Genomic DNA, 27,264 nt, shown 5'->3' with positions numbered 1-27,264 from the left:
CCCAGCAGAGAGATTTCCTAATGCTCCTTCCCAAATTTCCAAGCTGAATTTAATTCCTCTTTGATTAGCCTATGAGATCTTTGCCCCCAAAAACACATTGTCGCTCTTATTCTGTGTAATATATAAGCCACATCCCACCTTGCACTTTAAAAACACATCGGATCTGAAGGACCAGAGGGTGGTTGTATGAATTCAGTAATTAATGGAGAGCAAGAGGCCACACTCAGGGGCTCTGTCCCTGAAACAGTGGCATCTCTTCCTGCCTCCAGAGCATCCAGATCCCCCCAGCCCTCCCCGAGGTTTTGTCCGGGCCATTCGCTGCACCCCTCCGCTCACTGACCCACCACCACCCGAGCCGGCTCAGCGCCGTGGGCTCCCTCTGCTCCCCGGCAAGGCAGGAGAGGCTGGCAGGGCAGGCAGCTGCACCGTGGCTGCCCGGGACCACCAAACTCGCACACACCTTCCCTCCATCCCCACTCCCAGGGCACGTGTCTGAAAGACACTGTTATCAAAGGGGACCTTGTGGAGACACAGCGAGCACCGAGGGCTTGGGCACTCAGGGGATACCCAGGCTAGGGGGCTTTGCTGGGGCTGGGAAAGGAAATAAGAACCAACTATTTGTTGGGCTCCGAGTTCACAACTGTCTTTTTTTTACCTGCAGAACCGTGCGAGTTTATAAAGGCAACAGAAGCTTTGGCTTCACGCTACGCGGCCATGCCCCGGTGTGGATCGAGTCCGTTCTGCCAGGTAGGAAAACATCCAGCCACAAGGTTCAAAGATACTTATCTCTGGTCTGAACTCAAAATTTCAGGTGCCTGCTGTTTGCCAGAAAATAGTAAAAGGGACTTTTACAAGGCTCAGTGATGGAGTCTCCCGAGTTGAATAGTTAGTGTCTTGAGTACAATTTAGTTTGGCTTTATGCCCTCCCTCTTTTGCAAGGTGGGAAATGTCTGTGTTCAGTGAATAGCCTGAAATCACACCTGCGTTTCCAATGCAAACCCGGTGAACGGCCCCAGCGCACCCAGATAACGCAGCTGCAGTGGATGCCCTGCCCTGGGGGGTGGCCGGAGAGCTGGGACCCCATCGCTGTAAGCAGGGGTTCGCCAGCTAAAGCCCTTCCCATCCCCTGTGCGTTTAGGGAGCCCGGCTGAGAAGGCTGCTCTCAAAGCTGGAGACCGGATCCTGTTCCTCAATGGTCTCGACATGAGGTAAGAGGCTCATAGACACCCCGGGCCGAGGCGTCCTGGGGGGGTGCAGGTGGCCAAGCACGCGCACGTTCACTTGTTCCTTCTGCACAAGAGTGAAAAAGAGCTGGTCGTGCTTGAGAGCCGTCTACTGCGGTGCACGAGGGGTTTTGCCCCATAGGGACATCTCCTTTAATATTCTTTTACAAAAACTAGCTCTAAGATTAGTATTTTGGCTCCTCCTTCAACTTCTCTGTGCAAAGAGCCACGTATAACGCATGGCACACTATATATAACTGGTGTCCTGGCCGCAGCCCACCTGCAGACCCTCATTCGAGCCACTGTGAGTCAAGTTGTACGAGTTAAACACCGGGGTTCTGCTTTCGAAAGGAGCAGAGCACCAGCCAGCCCACAAATCACTCCTAGAATGGGATCATAAGTTTAAAACTACATGGGCATTCCCATTTCCACCCAGAAGTTAATTCTTCTCCATATTATTTGCACACAACAAAAGCGATCAAGCCAGAGCCGAGTGTGCGCCCTGCCAGCACAGTGGCAGCATGCCCGAATTTCCCTGGGTTGGTCTTTCTGCACAAAAAAAAAAAAGACAAGAGCAAAGGGTTAGAAGAGGCTACGCCATAAGAGAGAGTGATGAATATTTAAAGGTTAAACATCTGCTTCTGTCAGTGCTCAGGTTCTCACATTTCAGCTGATCCAGCAAACTGTTGGCTGATGCAGCATTGCCAGAAGATAGAGGAGACTGAGTTGAAGATCGTCCTCTGAGCCCACATTTTGGCAGGCGCTGCCCCAGGCCGCCCCGTACCCGTTTTTTCTTTTTTGCCTACAAAAATGCACTTTACATCCACCTTGCATTTCCCTTCCACGCAGAATTAGGACAGGCAAGGAGAGACCTGCAGCACTGTATCATTTAAATGGGAAGTTCATCCTCTGGGTCTGAGCATAGCTTAAGGTAACGCTGGCTTCGTGTGCCGGGACAGCTCCGCGGGGTGCTCGCAGGCCTGCCCTGCGGCTCGTCCTTGCTGCAGGTACAGCGGAGAGCCCAGCCACCGGGGGCGATTCGCGCTCTCCCTTGGGGAGGCTCTTCCTTGAGCAGCACAGACAAAACCAAGCGCAGATCTAGAGTCCAGGGGAATGACAGCAGGGCCCAGCACTGCCTGGCCCTGAAAAGCAAGATGAGGCTTTTTGCAAGATAAACGAAGGCAGCTGCAAACTCCGTTTCGCCGCTGCTCTCCTGCGAGCCGCTGCCCGCGCGGGCAGCCTGGCAGCTCTGACCCGGGCTCTCCTGTGCCCCGCAGGAACTGCTCCCACGACAAGGTGGTGTCGATGCTGCAGGGCAGCGGGGCGATGCCCACCTTGGTGGTGGAAGAGGGGATCGTCAACTTCAACGGTAAGAGCGTGGGGAGGAGAGGGCCCGGAGCAGCAGAAACCCCACGCCAGCTCCCAGATCCCCCGCGCAGGAGGGAATTGCCCAACGCCTCCCGTGGGCTCAGCAGTTTTAAGGCGCTGCCTGGAGCCAAGTGCTGCTCTGTGCTGCCCAGAGGGCTGCTCCTCCCGCCGGGGCACACGGCTGCCCGCTTTCTGGGATCAGGCTTGGCTGCTCTCCAGAAGGGTTCATCCTACTGTATGATCATCCTTGACAGCCCTCGCCAATGTCCTTTCCGTGCAGTCTGTGCTGTGTCCTTGACCGAAGTAACCCAACCCTGTGCATCCGTGGTCGCTGTGCAAATCCCACGGTTGTGTGTGGACTGTGCTGTTTGGAATAACTGCTGCTGTTATGAATAATTTAGCTTGCTGCTGGTGAGTCAGTCAGCAGGAGATGAGGGTATCTGGGGCAATGCGGGTGGTTGTCAGCACGATCTGAGCAGAGGGACAGGACCACAGCCCACGGCAGAGCGGTCGCTGCCACGTTTCCAAAGCTGTGCGGAGGCAGGAGGGCCAGTGCGTTATTGGGGTGATGCTCTGCAATGCATAGGGCCAGGAGTTAGGGACTGGCTCTGCCCTCCAGAGTAGCAGTGGACTCACAGCTTCACTTTAGGAGCCCAGCGTTACCGACTCATTTGCACGTGCCCTAGAAACAAAACCGAGCTCCTCTCTGCTCCGCAGTACAGAGCCAGCAGTACTCACACTCCTTCGCTGCCCCGCCAAAGAAACCAAGAAAAGGTGGAGCTTTTGCTACCACTGCCTTGGCCATGTTCCTTCATGGATAAGAGCATCCCACAGATGTGGTGGGGTCCCTCTCCCGGCCATGCTTATTGCCCTGCGCTCGCTGCAAAGGTAGCCAGGCTACGGCACAGGGACCAGTGCAGATGAGCATGGCAGAGAAAATTACCTCTGTGCCTCAGTTCACTGGCAGATAACCCTTGACCGGTGCTGCTTTTAAAGTCAATGATTGCCATAAAGTGCTCTGAAACTTGAGCAGAGGCTTTAGGGAGCCAGAGGAGGAAGATCATCTGCATGCATTTACAGGAAGCGCAGAAGCAGCATCATTGAAGAGACAGATCCCAGAGAGCATCCCAAAACAGCCCTGCTCATCTCCAGCAGGTCCATGGACCTACTGGAACAGCCACAAGCTCCAGAGCAGCTGGTCCAGGGCATGGGAGGAAGGCAGGGGCAGTCACAGCTGCAGATGAGCCATTTCACCTTGTCACCATGCTGCCTTCCAGTGACTGGCATCTGTTTTTGCTGGGGCAGCAGTTCTGAATCAGCACATCAGGATTTGTATGCCTGTAGAGCACCCACTGTGCATGGGTGCAGCTGCCCTGGCTGTCCCCAGGACTGACCCCCGGTTTCAGGATAAGCCTTTTAACCCATGGTTAAGACCCTTTGTCTGTTGAATTTTCTTTTTTCCTTTCTACCTGCGCCTTGCAGACTCTGACTCTGCTGACTCCCCGAGCACCTCCTCCGCCCTCACCTCCCTGCAGTGGGTTGCAGAGATACTCCCCTCTAGCATCAAGATTCAAGGAAGGACCTTCAACCAGCAGCTGGAGCACCTGCTGACTCCACCTGAGCGCTATACCATCTGCAAAGCGCTGGAAGGCTTCTTCCAACATCGGTAACTCGTTAGCAGCTCCATTCCCCCGATGCTGGTACCTGGCTTGGTAGCAGTGCCCATGTCAGAGTCGGTCTCCAAGCAGAGGGCAGACCTGGCTGCGAGGCTGTCAGCGCCGAGCTCTGCTGTGATCGTGGTTCTCTGTTTTCCCCAGCTGTGTATTTCCCCATCCCTGTGTCCCCCGGGCACAAACCCATCTCTCACCAGGTGTCCTGCCCGAGGACAGGGCAGACCCATTTGCTTCTGAGGTTAATTTGGTCACCCCTTAATCCCTCATAAAACAACCTTGTTCTGCCCCGGCACAGGCTCTTGTGCTGTCTAGCCACCCTTGACAGCCACAGATCCTGTTTCACCTCCTTCAGTAAGTCTTGCTGCATTTCATCCTTGTCTTCTCGCCCTTCTCAGCATCTTGGCTGCAGCACGGGAACGGCTGTGGCTGGCAGAGCCCTCATCCTGCAATGGAGCACATCCTCCCGGCCCTGCTGCAAGGGTCGGAACCGATCCCCTGGCAGACTCAAGGCTTTCAGCAGTGACCTTGTTTTCTGCCCTTGATCTTTAACCTTTCCACACCCTGGCGAATAAGCCGCCCCTCTGGGCACTGGGAGATGTTTGCTGTCTCTTCCTGCAGCTGCTGAGCAACCGAGCCGGGCTGCTCCTCAGGAGCCCGGGTCTCCCACAGGCTGCAGATGCACCAGCCAGGGCCAGGCAGGCTCCCGCTGCTGCGGCGCAACAGTCTGCTGATGTAAAGACCAAAGGATCAGAGGACTGGAGTCCTCAGTTTGACAAGGAAATGCAGTAAAGCCCTCAGTATTTAGGTTACTGATGGTAAGAGAGAAGAGAAGCTACCAAGTGCAACGCTGTGGCACTGCCCCTGTGCACCACAGCTCAGGCTGAGGGCTGCAGAAATCATTGCTTTGTGCTCCCTGGAGGCTGCACCGCTTCTGCGGGATTCCCCAGGTGGGCATCTCAGCCTGAGGAGCAGCAGCTCTGGGAGCAGGTCCCGTTCTCGGGGTCTGCAACTGGGAAACGCAGACCCACCCTTAGTGGGATGCTTCCTCTTGCTCAGTGGCGCAAGGGTGGGAACCCAAGTACCGGGAATCAAGCCCCCAGGTTCCCCTCCCAGTGCAGGGCTGCCCATGTTGCTTGGTCTTCCAGCAGCGTTTTACTGGGGGCTGTCACTGCTCAGTGGGGGCACGGGCATGCCCGTCCTCTCCTCCAGCCACCTCATTTTGCCTGTAGCTGCCCCAGATGGCTCGACACAGAGGCCACTGCTCCATTTAGCGATAATTCATCATGACCCAATTGCGTGCCTGTCCCAGACGAGCCGGCTGTGACCTCTACCTGCTCCAACAAGGAGGGAAATCCCTGAACATTAGGTCCATACTGCTTGCTGCCACAGCACGCGGATACCAGCATTTCCCAGCAGCAAACGCAGGGGACGAGTCAGGACACCCCTGCTCTGGGCTGTGGCCCCCCCCAAGCCAGTTTGCACACAAGAGGCCAGCTGGCCCCAGCCACCGGCTGGGAGGAGCAGTGCCTGCGCAGGGCAGAGCGGCCACCCGCCTCAGCAGCTCCTCCACCACGCTTTAACTTTTCCACATGGGAAATAGGCTTCTGACAGCCAAGAGCTGCGCCCAGCTCCACGGAAATGGCAAGTTAGCCCAGAACTAGGGGGAAACTTAGCAGGTGACTTCTGGCAGGCTCGAGATGGCTCCTACCGCTTCTCATCCCTGCTGGTCCCTGAGGACCCCCAAAACACTTCATTTATGAAGTCCTTGCATAATCTGAGCCTCTTCACCCTTTGGCTCCCCCCGTATACCTGTCCCAGCCCCCTGGAAGGCAGCAACCATCCATTCAATTAACATCAGGACAACAGTTTGTTCCTATGCCTGCAGTCTCCTTCCAGCTGTTTTTAAGAGGTTCTTGTTACTACTTCTACATTAAGGATGCAATAGTTGCAACGGGCTTTAACCCGTCACCTCTGCCTCAGTATCTCAGTAGAAAAGCAGCCTGACTTTGGCTCTCTGACCCAGGACAGCCCTCCTCCCCCAGGCTGCTTTATCCTCCTCACTGAACCAGGTGCTCAGCCCTGCTGTTCTCAACAGACCTTTCGCCATCTCTACACCCTGCAGAGCCAGCCTGAGACCGAGCCTTCAGCCCAGCGGGGCTGCCAGCCCAGCTCCCCTCTCCAATGCACCTCTACCTGAGCCCATTTACCTGCTGCTGGTCCCAAAGTCAGGTCTTCCCAGAGCATCTCTCTGCCTCTTGGTGCTCCTCCACCCCAAACCCTCTGGCTGGCTCATGAACCGGGTTTTATACCTGGCGGCCAGGTGCTGCCGGTCCCCGGGAGATCGCTTTCCCCGTTAGCACCAGCTGCACAACTCCACTTCCCAAAGAGCTCAGCCCCTCGCTCGCAGCCTGGCCCCTCTGCTTGGAAATGATCTGTTTGTGGCAAAGACTCAGAGGCAAGTCCGGCAGCTGAGACCCAGGCGGAGGCAGGCTGGGAAGCGCCGGCGCCCAGGGAAGCGGCGTGGTGGGGCTGTGCCGGAGGGATGCGCTCGCTGCCCAGACCTCTCTTTCCGATTTTGCAGGAATATTGACACTCTCATTGTGGATGTGTACCCGGTGCTGGACACACCGGCCAAGCAAGTCATTTGGCAGTTTATCTACCAGCTGCTGACATATGAAGAGCAGGAGCACTGCCAGCAAAAGATTGCCAGGTTTCTTGGTTACAAGTCCTTGGCAGGTGAGAGGAAAGCCCCTGTGCTCCGGCACGGACACGCCGTGTCCCACCGGGTCCCTGGGACCTCGGTCCATCGTGCTGGGAGCGGGCTGGGGCGGCGAAGGGGCAGCTGGCTCTCCCCGGGGGCAGTGGCTCTGCCCTGCCCGGCTCCTGCCCGCACGCTGCCCGCACGGGGGTGGCGGCTGTGCGGGACGTAGAGTGGCGCAGAGGTCTTTCCAGATCCTGTTACCAGTGAGGTTGATCTGTACGTGTCAGGCAGGAGGTTACCTTTTCTGCACCACGGAGCCGTGTAGCTTTAGAAGGAAACTCTGCACTGAGAGGAGAGATGGCACCTGAGAGGTTGTCTCTGGGAGCAAAGGCTTTTGGAAGCTGCTCGGGTCGTTATTGCTTAGGAAGTCCTGGAAGGAAATAGCTGGTTTAGGGGCAGCGTTCTGATCAGAGAGGCAAAATAGGCGATGACGGCGGTGTCCCTCGGGTTGTCTCCAGCGGTCCGACGTACGCAGGTGTCCGTGGTTAGAGGAGGTGGGGAGCGCGGCTCCCCCCGCAGTGCCGTGCCTGCCTGGGAGCGTGGCTCTCCCAGAGAGACTCAGAAGGCAGCCGGTGACGCTCGTCCTCCCCCGTCCCCCTCTCCCCTCACCATCACCTGGGGCTGAGGCGACACAAGAACTGGCTGTGGTTTGCTGAGGATGGTGGGCTCTGCAGTCAGGCAGCAGGAAAGTGAGGGCAAATTTGGAGTGAAATGTCTTAATCTTTCGATTTGGGCTTCTTAATTGCTTTCAAATTCTTCTGTTCTAAGCTATTTCATAGAACTATAGAATCATTAAGGTTGGAAAAGACCTCTAAGATCAAGTCCAACCTTCAGCCCAACACCACAAGGCCTCCTAAACCATGTCCTGAGGTGTCACGTCTACACATTTTTTGAACATCTGTTTTACGTTGTGTTGATGTGTTTATTTTAGACTCAGTGTAGGTAAAAAGAGGTGTTCCTTGAAGAGAGACTTATGGAGGAACACAGTTATTTTAGCACAGCCTTTCCCCTCGCAGGGAGAAACAGCTCGAAGTCCTGGTGCAAATACTCCCTGCCGTGCGTGGGAACCCGTTGGGTATTTGCTCACCTAATTTCCACTCTCAATTACCGCTGCTTTTGTGTGTGCAGAATCATGGCCCAACCTACCTAAAGGGTTGTATATTCCGAAGAACTTTAGAAGATGTCAAGGGGAGGCTGATATATTTGCAGTCTGCAGCTATATTTCAGGAATACAAAGCAGGTACCCCCAGCCACTGGAAGAGGAGGAAAGCATGGGAGTAGATCCCCTAGGACCAGGCTGTTTCAGACTGTTGTCCCTGGTTTGCAGGCTGGTCCCTGGCTCCTTTCAGCTTCTCAGGGGAAGGGGGCGATCTGACCATGTGAAGTTCTGGTTGTTCTTGTGCATTACATGTGTGTCCATGCGTGGAAGCACAATGGCCAGAGATCTCTGAATTTGGGTTAGTCCTTCACCCGGGCTTCTTCCAAACTCGGTGGCGATCTCTGATGTCTGTGTGTACCAGGCTGTCCGAGCATTGGTCTGTCGGGCACCACGGAGACTGATGCTCCGCTATGTTCATCCTGCTGTAAGTCTGAGCCTCTCTGAGCTGTCGCACTGAACTGCACATGGAGCAATCATTAGACAACGTGGTTCTTCCAGGCAGCATTTCGGTGCTGGGCCCCACTCCCATCTTGTCCCTTGAGGGCAGGAAGGGGTTAGCCGGGTCCCTCTGGGCCAGCCTAGCTCAAGGCTGGAGTTTCATGTGCACCATAAGCTGGTGGATGCCAATCTTGATGAAAAAAAGCAATTGCATGTCCCATCTTTGGCCATCCATCCCCCTGCCCTGTGCTGGCGGGAGTGTCTGCAACCCACTCCGCTCCCCAGGGCCCGCGTGAGGACGGGGTGAGCGGCGACGTGGGGGCCGGGCAGCTGCAGTGCCAGCAAGGCTGTGCATGGGGTCACGGTCAACTGCAGGGCTCAGAGGGCGGCTGTGAGTCCCACAGGCCTGGGGGAGCCCCATGTCATGGCGGGGAGGCGTGGGGGAGCTGCGGGCTCCGGCAAGCACTGGCCATGCCTTACGAAGCGTGTTTTCTGCTGCAGCTGAGCCAGAAGCAGAGGATCGCTACCGCAGCTCCGTTCGAGGAGCCTCCTTGTGCCGGGGAAGCCTCCGAACCCCTCGCCCCGAGGAAGGGGGGGCAGCAGGTGAGCGACTGGGGGCTGCACCGGGAACCCCTGCGCAGGGAGGAGGAACCTGGGTCCTGGTGGCTGTGCCTGGCGGCCCCTGGATCTCTAACCCTCTCCCCCATATGCACCCCAGGTTACTCGTGGTTTCAGTCCTTTGGGTCTTTGCCCTCCTCTCCCAGATGGCAGGACAAGGCATCCTGCCTAATCCTCCATCACCCTTGGCTGACTGCGAAGGGCACTCGACCCATCCTTGTGGCTTCCGACCATGACCTTCCCACCAGCACCTCCCCACCATGACCAGCCACGCTCTGCCGGCTCTCCGGCTGCACGCCTTCCTCCCGGCACCCCTCACCAGGAGCACGGTGCTCCTCAGCTGTCGGGGAGGGCTGCTGCCGGAGCGGTCAACTCCGAGACATTTCCCTGGGGAATATCCTCCGACCTGCCTCCGAGGAGCATTTCGGGTTGGGATTACGGCACGGAGCGGGGCTGACAGCTGCGTACGCCGAGGGGAGCGGCTCGCCTGGGCAGATGCTCAGCAGCTGCGGGGGAGCAGCCTTGTCCTCAGCTGCCCTGCGGAAAAAGCAGCCGGTGACCCGTCGTGGTCGTGCTAGCCTTACCCAAGCCTGCGCAGGCTCTGGGGTGCATCCTGCCCCGGGGCCTCCTAGTTCACCTCCCTGCACAGACCATTTATTTATAAAAAGTAGACAACATTCCTCAGTCCTGGAGAGGGATGTGATGGACGGGGGGCTGCACCTCCCGTTCCCAATGGAAGCCCCACTCCAGAGCCCTTTCTCATTACAGCCAGCTGTGTCTGTCCCAGGCTCTCCTTTCTTTGTTGCCATTAAACGCTGGGCTCTGAGCACATGGGTCTGGTTTGGTGCCGGTGTGAGCAGAGCGGCTCCGCTGGGCTCTCCGAAGCTCTGCCTGCCCGCCCCAGTACTCAGCCTGGCCCTGACTGCTGGGTGGAAATATTGTGGCTGAAGGGAATGTGAATCCGTGTGACCTGCCCCTCCAGCAGCTTGGGAAAGGCAGGGATTGCAGGCTGCTTCCTCCTGGCAGCCCTCGGAGAGAAACCAGGGGTCCGGGCGCATCTCAGACCTTATACTGCTGCAGCCATTAACCTCTGAACAGAAGCTCTCCATGGATGTAACTGGAAAATGAGTTTCATTTGGAGCTGGTCAAATCAACGTCACTCCAAGCAATCTCCCTTGTGCCTTCACGGGAGTCCAGACCTCCTTCCCTCCCTCTGACCCCCCTCATGCCCCCTGCAGAGCCCCCTCTTAGGGAACACTGCTGGGACGGCCGGCACTGCCCAGGCATCTGCGACCAAAAGGACCAGCTTCTGGAAGCTGCAACCTCGGCTGCCGCGTGTGGTGGCCCTGACTGACCGGGGGAGGCTGAGGGAAAAGAAACCAAGAAAAAAAAAGAAACACCCGTGGCATCGCGGCATCTTGATACCCGGAGAACTCTCGATGTAGTGCAAACTCCCGCACGTGCCCTGGATAATGACTTCCCCCGAAATGCCGTGATGGAAACCCCCCGCTCGGCACTGTCCCCCACTGGTGCGGAGCACACCGAGCACACCACAGCCACAGCGCTGCTCGGGCGCTGAGGATTTATAGGCAGCTTCCAAATCTACCAGTTGGGTAGACAGGGAGACAAACAATATCCTCATTTTATAGAGAAAGAAACTAAAACCAGAGAGGTAAAGGGCAAGGCACAGGAGGGTTTTTGTCTCAGATGTGCTTGTTTTCTAGCACGCGTCATGCCTCACTGCCGGGTGACTCCTGCTGCTGCCCGGGGAAGCCCGCAGTAAGACGTTCCCTGTTTCACACGCTGCGTGGGGCTGCTGGCGGCCCTGCGTGGGTCCCTTGGGACCCCCGGGCCTGGGAGCTCCCGGTGCTTCGCTGCATGCCCGAGCAAGGACAGCTCCGGGTCCCAGCAGGAGATGGGGGGCACCTTGATGGGTCAGGGCCATCAGGAGCCCGGGGGGCAGAGGCAGAAGGAAAGCTCCTGACTGGTTTGTCTCCTCCTTCTCCGGCAGGCCAGAGTGACACCGTGGAGGTCCCGGTTCGCCTGATCCCCGGAGAGAGACAGGCTGGCGACGGCACGTCGCTCCCGGAGACCCCCAACCCCAAAATGGTGCGACCTCGTGGGGCTGGCGGGGGGGGACGCCTCTGGGGGCGCGTTGCCGACGTGCGCGGGACCTTCGCGTTCACAGGGAGGGTCGAGACTTTCACTCCTCTCGTGTTAACGCAGGACAGCATAAAAAAAGGGAACGGGGGAAGGCTGTGTCTGCATGTAAATACCCGCTGTGGCTGACAACAGCCCTGCCTTGGAGCCCCTCTCTGAGATCGCTTCCCTGGGCAATTAGTCAGTTTTAATAAGGCTGGTGTCTGTCAGCATCTTCCTGCAGCCATGTGAGTGAGAGGCTCTTGGGGAGCTTCAGAAAAGGCAGCGTAGCCTTGGGTTGGGGTGAAGCACTCCTTTAAAGAGTAAGAGACTGGGGGCTGGCAGTCCGCGGTGGCTGTCGTGTCCCCAGGTTCGTCGCAAGTCTCTGGGGGCCTCCACAAGCCCCATCTCCTTTTGGGCATCAACAGTAGCTCTTTGCCCCTTTTTTTTTCAGATGTCGGCTGTCTATGCAGAATTAGAAAACCGCCTGATCAGCAGCTTTGCTGGCAAGATGGGTAACGCTGCCCTGCACAAAGCGTCGCCTCCTGCCCCAGAGCTGGCACATGCTGCAGGTAGCGCCTGCCTTCCCGCGGCGTGAGAGAGGCAGTTTTGGGGGGGTGGGGGTGTCTCAGGTGATGGGGTGATGGCGGATGGTGCTGGCCAGGCAGGCGGAGGAGAAGACACCTTTCTCTTGGTGCCGTTTTATAACGAAGCAGCGACAGCACCACGTGTGAGCCCAGCGATGGCTCCTGCAAAGCTGCCTCTGCAGGGAGGCAATGGCACTCATGGCACGGCATGGCAAATCCCGCGGGACCCCAGCGCACAGCTGTGCAGCGCAGGGCACTGCCTGGGGGGTCTCTCCTCCCCGCAGGCTGCACCCTTATCGTGGGTCACATTCAGCCTGCGGGTGGGGGGCTCTGGGGAGCGCCCGGTGCAGGACCCCCTTGACAGCGCTCTGTCCCGCAGGTGCTCGCAAGCCCGGGATGGCGATCTCGTGGCCGAGCGACCCTCTGGCCTCCCAGCAGTGCTACTACCGCCTGCACAGCAGCGTGGCTTCCCCGAGCAGCACCGAATCCAACCCCTACGTCAGCCTCGACAGCAGCCCAGCCCCGTCTCCCAAGCACCGGGACTACTCGCTCAGCCCTCTGTCGCGACGGAAGAAGCTCTTCACCTTCTCCAGGCCCCCGCGCAGTCGCGACACCGACCGATTCCTGGATGCCCTCAGTGAGCAGCTGGGACACCGCGTCACCATCGTGGATGATTTTCTCACCCCTGAGAATGACTATGAGGAGGTGAGCGTGGCGCAGGGGCGGCTCGGTGCACGGTCTTTGTCCTGGTTATGGAGCATCCGTCGGGCACCAGGATGGGTGCAGAGCCTCTGGGGACACGTCCTGGGGCTCTGTGGGTGGTGGAGGGGGGTGAGGGCTGCATGGCTGGGGGCCGGACACCCCCGAGGGCTGGGTGGGTGGAGGATGAGGTGCCACCTTCAGCCTCTCCTCTCTCCCTCACCCAGATGAGTTTCCACGATGACCAGGGCAGCTATGTCACCAACGATGCCAGCAGCAGCGAGTACATCAGCAGCAGCGATGAGGGCAGCTCCCTGACTTACTCCACGCTCTCAGACCACATCCCGCCGCCGCCGCTCAGCCCCCCGCCGCCACCGCCCCCCCTGCAGTTCCACGACCCCCAGACCGTCCCCACCAAGGCAGAGGCCACGAAAGCCAGCACGTCGCCTGCCCCCAAATCCCTCGTCAGCCACCTGCACCCCATCCCGCCCCCGCCGCCCCCGCCGCCGCCCCCCCCGGTGCCCTGCGCGCCCCCCCTGCACCGGGGGCTGCTGCACCGCAGGAGCGAATCCAACCACATGAGCGTCAAGAGGCTGCGGTGGGAGCAGGTGGAGAACTCGGAAGGGACCATCTGGGGCCAGGTATGGCCCCGGAGGGGGGAGCAGGGCAGGGGCGAGGGTCCAAACCGCGGATGGGGGAGTGGTTGCGAGTGCCGAGGCTGTGCACGTCGGCGGGAGCATCTGCAGACACTGCCCTCCTCCCTGCCCAGAGCACTGGGGGGGCTGTCCCCTCCCTGGAGCATCGCAGCCTAACCTCTTGTTGGGCCTCGTGTTGGCCAAGGGACTGAACTCCGAAGATGCCGTGTTACAGGAAGTCTCATACTTCTTCTCATCCTTTTAATTGTTTGGACCAACACTGCCAGGATGAGAAGCAGCTCTGGAAATTATCTGAAACGGTGGTTTGGAGTGCAGCACCCTGGGGAGTGCTTGCTTTCCTGCTCTCCGTGGGCTGACATAGGCAGGAGCTGCCTCCAGACGTGTTCTGCAGCTGTAGGAGGTTTTATGAGTGGGAAATTGTGAGCAGGTTGAAAGCAGAGTGATGGGGAGAGCACCGAGGCAGGGGAGGACACCGGAGGGGGAAAGCAGAGGCGAGGAGTGAGACTACATGTGATGATCCTTTGGCGTCATGGACTTGAAGTGGTGCGGAACTCTGGAGGCGGATTCGAGTCCCAGTAGAGAGAAGCTGGCCTCCCTGGAATTTAACTTCCAGCCTCTGTGTCTCTCATGGCGATGAATGTGTTCCGATGTGCCATATTCTTTGTTCCCTGAGCAGCTAGAGGGGAGCTGTGGGATCATCCTCCAGTCCCACAGGCACCCACCTTGTAGCAAGCACTTGAAATCCTGCAGGTTCCTCTCCCTGGCTCTCCAGGGAACATGACGCTTCCTCACAGTGATTTTTTTGTACGCAAAAAAAATCCCAAAGTTTCTGGAATTCCCGCTTTGTCCTTCAGAAACTGCCTCCGCAGAGGTGAACAGTTCAGGCTCTGGTTTCTGCACAGGTTTTATGATGGCTGAGTCACCAGGACAGTGCCATCAACCTGTCCTGGTTTCCTTAGGGACACAGAGCTTAGTGTGGGGCGGAGGGAAGGTGGCCCAGCGTGGGCGGGCGGTGTCGGGCTGTCCCCTGTGCCAGCACGGCTCCTGACTCTTCCTCCTCCTGCAGCTCGGGGAAGACTCGGATTACGACAAGCTGAGTGATATGGTCAAATACCTCGACCTGGAGCTGCACTTCGGGACGCAGAAGCCTACAAGTAAGTACCTGACCCCAAAATAGGTCCTGGTACTGGCTAGAGACTGGGGCACTGGGAAGAACTGGGACTCAGTGGGCAGCAAGGCAATGCCTGGTCCTAGCATCACCTGCGGCACGGAATCCGTTCATACTCAGGGTTTTGTGGCTGGTGGCACAGCAGATCATTAAGGTGGAGATCGTTTCACCATCTCCCTTAATTTTCTTCACTGCCATTATCTGTTTTCTCTCCACATTTCAGTCGTTTGGGGCAGTGAAACTCAGCTGGAGGGTTTCGCTCCCCGTTGCGCTCCGTGCCGCTTCCCGGCTCTCCCAGCGCCTGCCCGGCCGTCCCCATACCGCGGGGAACGCCGGTGCGCCAGTGCCGCGCTGCAGAGCCGCGCCGGGGCCCGCTTTGCGCCCCAGCAGGAGCCCGGACCTGCACCATGCCTCACAACACAACATCCGCGCACAGCCTCTGCTTGTTACGGTCTGCGCAGCACGGCAGCGCGCCGCTGGGCCGGCGGCGTGCACGGGCGCCGAGCGGTGCTGCGGTAGCGGTAACGGCTGCAAATTAGGATTGCAGCTCTGTTGCTTGGAGAACTCAGCCCTGAAAAAGCCGTGAAAACATTTCTCTGCCTGTAGAGAGCGTTACAAGCAACACTTTTTAGGTATATAATAAGTTAGTTCCCCCACAAAACCTACGTATGGGGTCCGTAGCTACGTGCCAGCACAGCCTTCCCGTTGCTCTTGACCTGGGCTCTCCCGCGGACCCACCGACCGGGGTTTTCCACCCACCGGGGTTTCTGGGTCCAGGCTGGGGGTGCCGGTGGCTGGGGTGGCCACCCCGCGCAGCGGGAGGCATTCGGGGCGTGGGGTGACAGCGGTGCGCTCCTGCCCCCCGCAGCCTGCCCGAACCGAGGCGTGGGGCAGCGCGGCCGCCTCACTCGCGCTGGGAAAAGTAAAACACCAGCGGGATGTCTGAGTGCTCCTGCGGGGGACGTGAGGCACCATGGTTTTGTGGGCAGAGCTAAGCTAGAGCGGGCAGATACAGGTGGGACTGGCAGTGGAAGTGGGATGAAGTGGGACGCTTCTCGGGGGGTGTCTTTTTTGGGATGTTTCTGGGCAGTCTGGGATTTTCTGTGTGTTTCACCTCTTGTTTTACCTTTTTCAGCTCCAACTGAGTCCTCCATTGAGGAGATCTTTGAATCGCAGAATTCAAGGATTCCCGGAGCCATTGCTGTGTGCAAAGCATCAGTTCTCCTCTCTTTCATTCATGGTTTCACTTTTTTCAGGACAATTTTCTTCCTGCTGGTGCTGGCTGAGCCTATCCTTACCCATGATTAAATCTCTCAGTTTCTCTTCCAGAGCCAACTCTCATGCCTGAAAACTTTAAAAAGAAAGACGTGGTTGAAATTTTGTCCCACAAAAAGGCCTACAACACATGTAAGTGAACATCACGGTGAGCGTACCCCCCAAAACGGGCCCAGAGATGGGACCGGGGATGTAGAGAACTGGAAAGGTAAAAGGAGGGAGGCTTCATGAGCACAATCCCATAAGCGCAATTTCAGCACAGCTCTACTGGTCTGGGCTGTTCCTGCAGCCCAGAGCCCCTCCAGGCTGGGCTCAGCATGGGGCAGGGGGAAGAAGGTGGCTTTACAAGAAAGGGCAGAGTTGGGATGTGACTCATTGGCCGGGGGAGGGAGAGGGGAAGAGCTTGCACGGCCCCACGGGGCAGCGAGGGTATGCGGGACCACCCTGCTGCCCGCCGGGGAAGGGTCAGGGCTGCTTCTCCAGGACATGGTTCTGGTGGGAAGGAGGGTGGGAGGGCTTGCTGGGACCCTACGAGCCCCTGGTCTCCTGGCCGCGGGGACGTGGGAGAGGGGGAGGCGCTGGGGGTGGTTTCCAGTGCAGCCCAGCACGATGCATTGGTGATGTACATGCACAAAGGTGCAACACCCTGGGGGCTCCCCGCAACCTCTGCAGGGCTTCAGGGAGCAGAACGCCCTTCCTTTCCCCAGGGCAGACCCTGTGCCGGGGTGGGCACGTGGAGAAACCCATGGCCACTCTCACACCGTGGAGGGACTGCGCTTCCCCTCCTGGCCCCATCCTGCCAGGCAGAACGCCCCAGCGCAGCCAGCCCCTGGGGTCCGGTCCCCCTCCCCTCCCAAGTGACCCATCTCCCTTCCCCCAGCCATCCTGATCGCCCACCTCAAGCTCTCACACATCGAGCTGCGCCAGATCCTCATGACGATGGAGACGGACCGCCTGGAGCCTTCCCACATCAAGCAGCTCTTGCTCTACGCCCCGGACGGGGAGGAAGTCCAGCGCTTCCAGAACTACAAGGAAAACCCCGGCAAGCTGAGCGAGCCCGACCAGTTTGTGCTGCAGGTACCTGCGGGCAGGGGCGTGCTCCGGGGGCGAGGAGGTCTGCACGTGCAGCGTCCCCGCGATGTCCCACTGCGGGCTGGAGGGGAGGAAAGCACGCAGCGGAGAGGAAGCAGTCAGCAGGACGCTGGTCTGCTCCTGCACGTGGGATGGGAAGAGCTGGTGGCGGTGGTCACAGGGACCGCCGGCGATGCTGGGGCTGATGCCTGAGCTGGCTGGCAGCTCCCGCAGCGGCTCTTTTACAGCCAAAGCATACCACGATGTTTACTCTGTGGTAGAGTGACTTTGCCCAACCCTGACTTACTTGCTGTTGACACAGTCACTTGTGGATATTGGCATGAAACCTCCCCGTCCTGTGGCAGCAAACTGGCCACGCTCTGCGAGCTACAGCAGCCGCGCCAGCTGCTCTGCGCGGTTGCCTGGGCTAAGCAAGTGCACACTGCTTTCAAGTACAGGGAAACGTGCCAGGGAAAACACCATATAGGCGGGATCATGGCTAATGGTGATAGAAGTAATTTCCTCCTCCTTTTGCTCTCAGATGTTGTCGGTACCAGAATACAAGATCCGTCTGCGCAGCCTACATTTTAAGACCACTCTGCAGGAGAAGACAGAGGAGATCAAAGCTAGCTACGAGTGCATCTGCAAGGCCTCTCTAGAGCTCAAAAGCAGCAAGAAGCTGGCTAAGATCTTGGAGGTCAGAGCAGTCCTTCCTTCTGGTAACAGCCACCGGGGGCCCCCAGCATCCACTGGAGCACCCGCGGGCAGCTCCAGCCCCACGGCTGTGTCCTGGACCCCTCCAGGTCCACCTCGGCCAGGCTCCATCCCTTGGCAGCTCCTGCTGGCATCGGCCTGTGGGGACCCTGGTCTAAGGAGGATGCGGGAGGGCAGGTTGCAGATGGCCGTGCACCCACTCGGAGCACGCAGCAAGGCTGCAGGAGCCAGAAACCCACCCCGTAACACAGCAGAGCCCACCGAGGCTGTCCGCTGGCTGCAGTGGGGCTGGAGGATGCGGGGTTTGGCCGAGCAGCTGCTGTGTGCGTGTCCGTGTGCAGGTAGCGCTGCAGGCTGGTCCCTGTGCACGGCCGTGGGCTTGTGCCAGCCCTGCCGCGGTGCAGGCAGGGGTCCCGCACGCTGCCCGTCCCTCTGAGGAGGTGCCTTTGGGGTCCCGGGGACGGGCTGTGCCTGCCAGAGGGGCATTACACTCCCAGGAGAGAACAAATCCTGCTGTAGCTGCTCTTTGACCCTACTGAGCTGAGCTGCCCCAAATGAATGTGAATTCAGCCGGGTTTGCTTTTAAAAAAAGCAGGTGGGTAAATGAGAACCTGATGTGACAAAAGGCGTTTCCAGTTGAGAAATGAACCTATTTAGCGGCTCCTGGCCAGTAACCCCCAACACCACGTTAGGTCCTTGGGGGGGCTGTGGCTGGTTGCACATTAACGGGTGCTGAAGAGAAATTCAGAGTGTCCCAGTCTGAAATCCAGGCAGTCCTGAGGTTCCCGCTCCTCGCCAGGCCCCAGGAGGGACATCAGGACTCAGGTGAGCCCAGTCCGGGGTCCTGCTGTGCCTCCAAGGCTGCGAAGCCGCAGCACAAAGAATCAGAGCATTCTGGAGGGGAAAGCTGGCTTTGCTGCAGCACTGCTTTCCCTTTAAAATATCCCCATAAAGATCTGCAGATAACAGCTGCAAAAGGCTTTGGGAAGAGGAGAGCTTAGGCACCTGCCAGTCAACAGGAGAGTCCTCGTCCTGCAGGCAGGAGATCTCAGAGTGAACCTCCAGACTTAGCCCTGGTCCTGCAAGGAAAAAACAACTGAGAAATAAAAAGGCAGAACCAAATTGTGCATGCCCAAAGCCCGAGGCTGCAACACAAGAGAAAATACCCCCTTAAGCATTAACAAAGCTTGGGCACCTGCATTGTCTGCCTGGAAGTGGCAAAGGAGCCACGCCGGTGTTAGAGGTGCCGTGGGCTCCCTGCAGCTCTCTGGCAGCACAGACCTTCTGGGCTGCTGCAGAAGGAAGGGGACTCCTGGGCAGCATCCACGTAACCCACACGGGGAAGCATCTAAATGAGATCTCTTATAAAGGCTTTGGAAGTCTGGGTCTGCAGATGGGAAACATGGGTGTTTTCTAGCTCCTGCTGAAGACACAGGCGGGGCGGTGGGTGAGGACCGGGTCTTGTAGCGGAAGCGTGGGCGTTGCTGTTGAGGGGTCAGCGCAGGCTTCGTACGGGAGCAGCACGGAGAAGAGAACAGCCTGTGCCTCCAGACCCACGGCCCCGACCCTTGGGGCTGCGGTGCCGATGGGCGCGTTAGCAGTCCTCCTTCTCCCAGCGTGCTGTTTGGGTGACAGGATGAACAGCGTGTGCAGAACCAGTGGAGATTTTGCCTTTAACATGCATTCATCCACCTAATCTAACCCACTGAATGAACTGATAAGGTTTTATTAATGATGCTCTACGAGCACATGCACAGGACCCCTTAGCAGAAGTGACCTGGCACAAAAAAGGCTAGTTTCCCCCCGTCCTGTAGACAGAGGGAGGATTTTACCTCTGCTCCTACCACATTGTTGGTGGGTCTCTGTGACCCAAAGCAGGTACAAAAGGAGATGGGATGGTAAAAATGCTGGAGGTCACCGGCCAGTCATTCACTGAGGTTTCTCTTTGCAGTTTGTGCTGGCGATGGGAAACTATCTGAACAACGGGCAGCCCAAGACCAGCAAAACAACAGGCTTTAAAATCAACTTTCTCACCGAGGTAAAACGAAGCGTGCTTGTTCCCGTGCAGGAGGCACCAATGCCGGGAGCTCCACGTGCCCGGTTTATCATGCCTGTCCTCGTACAAGGCTCCTGGGTGCAGCAGAATGGGGACCACTGGGAAGGCTGGGATCGATGCGCAGGGTTGACTTCAGAGAGGCCCTAACGGTGGTCTGGTGCTTCGGTGTGCTGGGACCTGAGACCCAGGCCTTTGGCTGCGGGGTGGGAGACAACGAAGGTCTTTTATCCCCATGGGTTGCTGTGGGACTCCTGAGGGGCGGGGGACGGGGTGACAGCCCTGGCCTGCGGGAGGGAGGCATTGCTTGGCACCTCAGTGCCACTAATCTGGGCGTAACATGCTGCGTAAACATTAAATGTCCTGTTTAAACATTAATCCACATAGCACGGCTGGGGATTGTCATGCACGTGGATGCAGGGTGAGCCGAGCAGAACGGAGGAGCCCCTGTGTATTTGGGCGCTTGGCAAAACCCACTCCCCTCTGCATAGGACTCTCCTTACTTGTTTTGCTTTGCCGTAGCTGAACACAACCAAGACTGTCGATGGGAAATCCACCTTCCTGCACATACTTGCCAAATCACTTAGCCAACATTTCCCAGAGCTCCTGGGCTTTGCCAAGGATCTTCCTACAGTGCCGCTCGCTGCCAAAGGTAAACGAACAAAAGCATCTGCAAGCTCCTTGTCTCCTTGCACTGTCTCTTGGTTTTGTGTGGGTCTAGAACTGGTCACGAGCTGCGCAGCGTTGGCACGAGCAGGGTGGCAGCCCAAACAAGTGAGGAGAGGTCCTGAGCCAGAGGCCGGGGCTAGGCAGGAGCGAGATTAGTGACAGGGGAGGTCTCATCTGTCCCACACTGCCACGCATGGGAGTGCCTAGACCAGGCTCTGTCCCTGACCTGAACCTTCCTTCTGACTTGAAAAAGTGGTTCCCAAGTTCAGAGCTATCTTATAAATACAAAGGAGGAACAGGAGAGGGAAGTGCCAGGAGCCGGTCGGCCCCACCCAGCCCCTGCCTGCCTCCATCCCTGGAGTGCAGCCTCCCCGGCGTGGGCGCCAGCACTGTTACTGCCTGCAGGCACGTGGGGGACACGTACACGTGAGCGTACAGGACTCCCTCATGTTATGAGTTCACAGTCCAGACGCAGGTACATCATGTTGACTGAGGATCGCGTGGCTTCGTTGGCTGCAATGAGAAAAGTCACACAGATGCTGGGGTTGTGACACATCCATGCACTTGTGTCGGCGGTGTCACACAGGCTGGCTGCCTGCAAAGCACGGCTGCATTCTCCTTCCCCTGTTGGTTGTGAGTAATTCCCTTGGGAATTACTGCTACAGTGGGTAAATAAAGCGGAAAATTCAGGCCTGGAGATGTAAATTTCCACTTGATGAAGGTCTGTACCTGTAGCTTTCCTAGCTGGAGTTTGTGTCTGCCAGTGAAGGCTCCCTGCTGCCCAAACTCCTGCCACTTTATAGCCAGTTTCAGACCCTGTGCTATCCAGGGCTGCCCAGCTTCACTCTCATAGAGGCCACAGAGCGACCCAGCTGCAGCACATAACCCAAACCCTCCTGAGATGCTGCGGTTCACCTCCTCCCTTGCCTGTAGAAGAGCTAAGGCTTGGCTGCCCAAGACAGCAAGGAGTCTGAACGGCTCATCACTCTCCTGAATGCTGGTGCGATGATGAGGTGCCACAGAGGGCAGCCTGGATCTTACCCCTTGTCCTGCCGTCCTGTACAGACCCTCTGTCCCCCTCCCGTCTAGCACCTGTGTGTCCATCACCGCCCTGTGTTCCCGAGTCCCGCGTGCTCCTTGCACTTGGCACGTTCCGAGCTCCTATTGAGGTTCTCGGCATCTCTTGGCCCAGGCGCCCGGTGGCAGCTGCTGGCAACGTGCTGGAGGCCAGCAGACGGTCTGGTTGTCCACCACACTCTGGACAACACGGATAGGTTGTGCAGAGCCATGCAGACAGACAGCCTGACCACCCTGACCGATGGCCCACGCTCGTTGCCCTCGCTTTGCTGCAGGAAGCAAGCCAGACCTAAGTCTCCTAACACTGCTGGCTCTTCTCTTCCCACGTAGTGAACCAGAGAACACTAACGGCTGACCTAAAGGACCTGCACACCACCGTCAGTGACATACAGAAGGCCTGCCACAACATGCCGGCTACCGCAGAGGACAGATTTGCAATCGTGATGACTGTATCCTTCTGTAAAAGGGGCAAAACGCCAGTGGGACTGACTGCCCACAGGTAAGACCATTCAGTTGTCTTTATGCCTCCTTCGTGAGCAGCAGGGCTGCGTCCGGCTGGTGAGAAAGGACCATCTCAGCTCTTGGTGAGAGCATGGTGGAAATCTCCACCCTCCACTCGCTCTAAGCCAGCACAGGAAACAGCTTTTGTGGTGACCACCGGCTCCCACGCCTCTGCGTGGCAGAAACCCCGTGCCACAAGGCCAGAAAGGCTGCCGGGTTGTCTTTCCTTCCAGAGAAGTGCTGTCAGGGACAGCTGAGCATGCCAGCGGGCTGCCTTCGCACGTGGCCGCAGCCTGCATTCGCAGCCGGTCCTTTCTTAGACCTGAGATGGAACCCAGCCATTTGATAAGCAGAAGTGGTTCTGATCTGTACCAGACCCACAGTGCAGCTGCTTTCCCTTAAGCCATTTCTCTCAGTCCTTCCTGGAGAGTGCCCAGCCTGCCGTGCGATCCCTGGACGACCTGCAGCACAAGGCCATGGAAGAATTCGGCAAAGTGTTGTCCTTCTTTGGGGAAGACTCGAAAATGACGACTTCCGAAGCTTTCTTTGGCATTTTTGCAGAATTCATGAGCAAGTTTGAGGTGAGTTGCGCTTCTCAAAGCCAGCCAGCAAGGGGTTTCCTGTTAAACGCCAGTGAAGCGTTTCACTTGAGCGTGAGCTGCGGGAACGAGACGAACTTTCTGTGAGCGTGTGTACCTGAGTGTCTGAAGAGTGGAATTTTTCTAGCGTACGACTTGCCTGGCCAGTGCAGGAGGCGGCGGTGAGGGTTCATGGTCCAAGCACCAGCCCCAGGGAGACAAAAGCAGATCTTGTTCATGGTCTGATGTTCCTGGTTACCGAAGGCTGGGTCGGAGCACCACAAAGCAGATGCACTCACTGTCGGGGCTTGTCCAGCGGGAAGCCGGGGGAAAATTAAGTCTGTAGTAGCCAGGACTGTTGAAACATCCTCCCTGTCCGCACCTGCTGCCCTTGCCTGAACCTCAGCTCCTGCTCTTTGCTCTCTCCCTGCAGCGGGCACTCAGCGACGTGCAGGTGGGCGAGAGCCAGCGCAGCCCCAGGATGACCTCCCCCCTTGCCTGGTGACGGGCCTGCAGCGATGTGAGGTGCAGCAATTTATTGCCAACAAAGTGCAATTTGCTCCCGTCGAGTTTGGTTGTAAATAGGCTGCTGTCACCTGCTACCACCGAGCCACAGACTGAGGGGTCGGGGCGGTTGGGACACTGAAAAGGCACCATCGGTGACAGCGGATGGATGCGAGGGTGAGGCACAGGGACAAGAAGGTAAACACCGTGCTGGTCCTGACAGCAGCTTCCTTAGCACCCTCCATTTCCAGCGTATTTCTGAGTCAAGGATTTCAGACACATCTGGGTAAACCCCCACTTTCCCGTGTTTCCAGAACACGCGTAACTGGCACCAGCAGCCGCTGGAGCCCTTCCCCACGTCCCCGCGGCCGGTGCCCGAGCAATGCTGTGCGAGGAGTCTGCCCTTGCAGGGCACAGCTTTCCCCAGGCAGGCACCACTCATCCCGCCAGCCTCGGGGCTGGGTTTAGAGCCCAGTACAGGCTCCCTGGGGAGCCAGGGCAGGCCAGGCGAGGGAGGGAGCGCGGGGGGATGAGGGCTGCCACCAGTGCCGGCTCCCCCCACACCCCGAGGAGGAATGCTGCCGAGCTCCTCTGAAATCCCTCTCTGAGCCCTTCTGCCCTTGAGCTGCGCTGTGGGGCTGCAGCTCCACCTGAACAGACCTTAACAGCGGAGTGGGGACGGCTGGAGGTGGCCCAGAGGCTTTAATCCCCTGCCATTGCCGGCCAGTGGCAATGGAAAGCAATATGACCTTGCAGAACCCTTCCAGCATGTCCGTGTGGTCCCAAATACAGATCCAGTCTGGTTCTACCCAGCCGCGCTGGAGAGGAGGGAAAGCCCAGAGTCCTTCCTGGCCCTCAGCTTTGCCTAAAGGTGTGGCAGAGACTGACAGGCCTTGAAGTCTTCCCAAGAATTTAACAGCAGCAGCAGCAGACTTATTTGAACTCGCCAGGAGACATAAATCCCTGAGTGTTTTGGTGCCTCCTTGGAAAGTACAGAACCCTCAGTAGCCTAAAAATGAGCGGGCGTCCTCTGCAGCCCCAGGTACCGCCCCGAGGCAGGGCAGAGACCATCCCCTGCCCCCCTTTACTCAATCCCGAGGGCTGGAGTCCTGAGAGCCCTTTACTGTGTGACCAGTGTTCCTGCTGAATATACCCAGGGAACTCTAGGAGCATGCACGCACGTCCATCTTTCAACAACGGCTCGTTGTTATTTAGATGACTCAACTCCCTCTGAGGCGTCCCCTGGGCGGAAAGGGCTAGCAGCATCCCGTGGTGAGTGCATGCGCCTCCGGGCGACGCAGTGCCCTGAGAGCTTTACGGCAGCAAACCTACAGTGCGTTAATATTGTGAGGCATTGCTCTGTGCAAAACGCATCCGTTGCCTTTCAAACCCAACACGCTCCAACGTCGTGCCCCGTGGAAGCGCTCCAGCAAGCCGTAGCGTAGGTAACCTTCCTCCCGTCTGTTGCCAGAGCAAGAGCTCTTACTGCAGCCTCTGCTCAAGTACTGAATCACCAACTGGTGCATTATTTATGGGAGACCTTTATGACCATCAGATCTTTGGTTTTCAGTAATTTTTTTAAAACCCTGCTGTAGAAAGTGAAGCATATTTTCACAGGTGTTCTCAGTTTATACAGCTTTAAGTGCCAGGTAGTTCCTAGCGTCGTGTCCGCAGAGGTCCAGCCCTGTCTGTCCCTGCCTCCCCTCCGCCCCGCCGTGGTGACGGGGCAATGCTCGCTCAGCGCCTCTTTCCCTTCTGGATGTTGCACCCTGCATTCAGTTGATTTTTTTTTTTTCTTTGCCTAAAAACATATTCAATATTTAAACCACTGGAGGTTCTTTTGGAACTGTCATTACAAATGCGAAAATGCTGTACATAGATTTTGCTACATGTTGTAACTTTCCAAAATAGTTAGAATTCCAATCCCTTTGGTATTTTTATGTGAATATTTTCAAAGAACCAGAACTTCTGACATATGGATATATTATTTGATAACGGGACTATGTATAGTCACAATTCAGTCTCTACCCAATGCCTATGTGCTACCCCTAAAATAAAGCTGCTGCCTTCTGCCTCCTGACTGCACGTGCCTGTGTGTTCTGTCCAAACGCGCTTCGTACGACAGCCGCGGGTGAAGGTGTGAGGAATCCTGCATCTGGCACTTCTGTCGCTGCACGCCTTAATATTGGCCCCTTACACCCCCAGGAGCGAGATGCAGGATCCCACCTTGCTGGATTTGGGCTGGCCTGTGGAAAATAACTGCGTAATTGTGAAGGGAGCTGCTTGCGTGCCGGCATCCAGGGCAGCGCGGTGAATACGAGCAAGAAATTCTTAAAATAGTATGGATTTTTTTTTTTTTTTTGCAGCCTTCAGAAGAAAACATTCAGTGAGCGTATGAGCCAGTGAATTGTTTCCCTCTGAGAAGGAATTCTTGGCTGAGGTTGAGTTTATGTCCCTGGAGCAATCTATCTTCCTTGACGCTAACAGCAGATAGATAGGGACCGGTTTCATATCAGATTTCCTGGTTGTAATTTAGCCTGTTTACAGCAGCCTCCTCAATCACTGGGTCCTCCCTGGAGGCCACGGCACCGGCAACCGTAAAACAGCTCTGAACAGGGTTAACAGAAGCGCTGTGGGTACAAGTCCCTCGCTGGGCACATGGATTTAAAGTGCTCGAACCCCTCCTGATGTGTCTTCAGCCCTCCTGGCCGATCAAGCCCAGCTCTTCTGCAGCCCCGGGGATGTCGAGCTGCCCGGTGCGGCTGCCAGACCTGCCACCGCGCGGTCCCGGGCTGCAGTCCATGAACCGCCACGGAAATGATGCCCCGGAGCTCCTTTGCAGCACGGTACCTACGGCGGTCGGCATCATTCACCGCACACGCTTCTTTTGCTGTTTCTTCACAGCTGCAAACACTAGGTAGTTCTTCCCCAGGAGTTCTTCCCCAGGACCAGCCTCCTTTTAGCCTTGTACAGCCCAGCCTTAAAAGAACGCCTGCGTCAGCCTCGATCATGGGATCGTCTTCACAGGAAAGCCTGTCCTTGGAAAGGAAATAATAACTCAGGCAGCGGCCCGGGGTCAGTGCAGGGAATGCAGCCGTGGTGTGGCTCCTGCTCCACGGGGTGCCGCTTCCACCCTCTGGCAGAGGAAGGGAAACAGCGGCCATGAAAATCCCAGGTTACATTCCAAACTTCGGATTATTTACGGATTTTCACTTTTTCCTGCAAGAAATAGGGGGAAAAAATATTCAAAAAGAAAATGAGCAGCTTTTGTAAGGTCATGGAGAGGACAAGATCACAGCTCCCGTTGGCGGACTGGCTGGGATGAAATAGCACCAGGCTGGCATCTCCAAGCCAAACTGGAACCACGTACGAACCCCTCCTCTAAGTATCTTGATAATGGTTTGAAGGGCCACAAGCTGTAATTATTTTCCAGGTGCCGTGAAAGATGCCAGAGAGACAAACAGCGGTCTCGGCCTCAGGCTGCAAGGCTGGAAGTCAGAAAGAAATGGCATAGACTGGGAGGTAGCGCAGGGCTCCTGGGTGTTGAATTTGAAGCCCTCGAGGCTCTGCATTGTTCTAACACAATTTAGGAAAATCTGGGTTTTCCAAATTCATGGAATCACAGAATCATTAAGGTTGGAAAAGACCTGTAGGATCATCAAATCCAACCATCGGTCTTGGTCCAATTCTATTGGATGAAATTAAAGCGTCTCCAATTGTGAGATTCAAAGACCTTTAGTTATGCCCATAAGAATTGTGAGCTGAGCGTGAAACAATGAGATAAAATAAAGATACTCTTTTTCTCCTACTTTCCTTTCTGGTTTCTTAGACTTTGGCGTGCTTTTTTTTTTAACTTGCCTCCGTTGTCAATTGAGAAAACTCAAAAGTGAAGGGGAGAGCTGGATTTCTGATTCTAGCAGCTGAGATTGTCAGAGGAGGGGTAAGTTTCACAAAACCTTTGGTGAAAGCAGTGCAGTTAATTACAACATTAAACGACTGGCGAGTGAGAGAGACAAAAGCAGCACCTGCACCAAGAGATGCTGCTCACGCCTGGCCAGCGACGCGGGACCGGCGTTCCCGGGGGGCTGCCCTGCTTCGGCTGGGACCCTCACCCAGACTCGCCAGTAAAACACCCCCTTAGGGGACCACAGAGTAAAATTTGGGTTGATAACTCCACTGTGGGGACATGGATTAGGTTCGTGGAAGGATAGTGCCCACGCTTGATCTGCCCTCCCAGCTAGCAGCTTGCCCGCCCGGCGCTGAGACACGGGGCTCCTTGGTAGCGCTGCCCCGGGGCTCTGCGCACCCCGATTCCGGAGATGCACAAGCTGCC

At 57.1% G+C, this 27,264-nt stretch overlaps 1 protein-coding gene across 1 annotated transcript in view; it reads left to right on the top strand.

Annotated features, from left to right (window-relative positions):
* Positions 1–25,827, top strand: part of GRID2IP (Grid2 interacting protein) — a 41,883-nt gene extending 16,056 nt beyond the window's left edge. The window contains exons 4-22 of the mRNA XM_075104610.1: positions 662–747; positions 1,139–1,208; positions 2,501–2,592; positions 4,074–4,257; positions 6,846–7,000; positions 9,124–9,225; positions 11,252–11,349; positions 11,834–11,951; positions 12,346–12,671; positions 12,893–13,306; positions 14,388–14,475; positions 15,819–15,896; positions 16,645–16,841; positions 17,377–17,532; positions 19,501–19,587; positions 20,125–20,254; positions 21,679–21,797; positions 22,266–22,430; positions 22,861–25,827. Coding sequence (XP_074960711.1) covers positions 662–747; positions 1,139–1,208; positions 2,501–2,592; positions 4,074–4,257; positions 6,846–7,000; positions 9,124–9,225; positions 11,252–11,349; positions 11,834–11,951; positions 12,346–12,671; positions 12,893–13,306; positions 14,388–14,475; positions 15,819–15,896; positions 16,645–16,841; positions 17,377–17,532; positions 19,501–19,587; positions 20,125–20,254; positions 21,679–21,797; positions 22,266–22,430; positions 22,861–22,932 — 2,737 coding nt within the window. The 3' untranslated portion in view covers positions 22,933–25,827. The remainder of the gene's footprint in view (positions 1–661; positions 748–1,138; positions 1,209–2,500; positions 2,593–4,073; positions 4,258–6,845; positions 7,001–9,123; positions 9,226–11,251; positions 11,350–11,833; positions 11,952–12,345; positions 12,672–12,892; positions 13,307–14,387; positions 14,476–15,818; positions 15,897–16,644; positions 16,842–17,376; positions 17,533–19,500; positions 19,588–20,124; positions 20,255–21,678; positions 21,798–22,265; positions 22,431–22,860) is intronic.
* Positions 25,828–27,264: the final 1,437 nt, after the last annotated feature.

The sequence above is a fragment of the Phalacrocorax aristotelis genome, chromosome 10 (genome assembly GCF_949628215.1).
Source record: "Phalacrocorax aristotelis chromosome 10, bGulAri2.1, whole genome shotgun sequence".
Taxonomy (NCBI): domain Eukaryota; kingdom Metazoa; phylum Chordata; class Aves; order Suliformes; family Phalacrocoracidae; genus Phalacrocorax; species Phalacrocorax aristotelis.
This window is presented reverse-complemented; position numbering and strand designations above follow the sequence as displayed.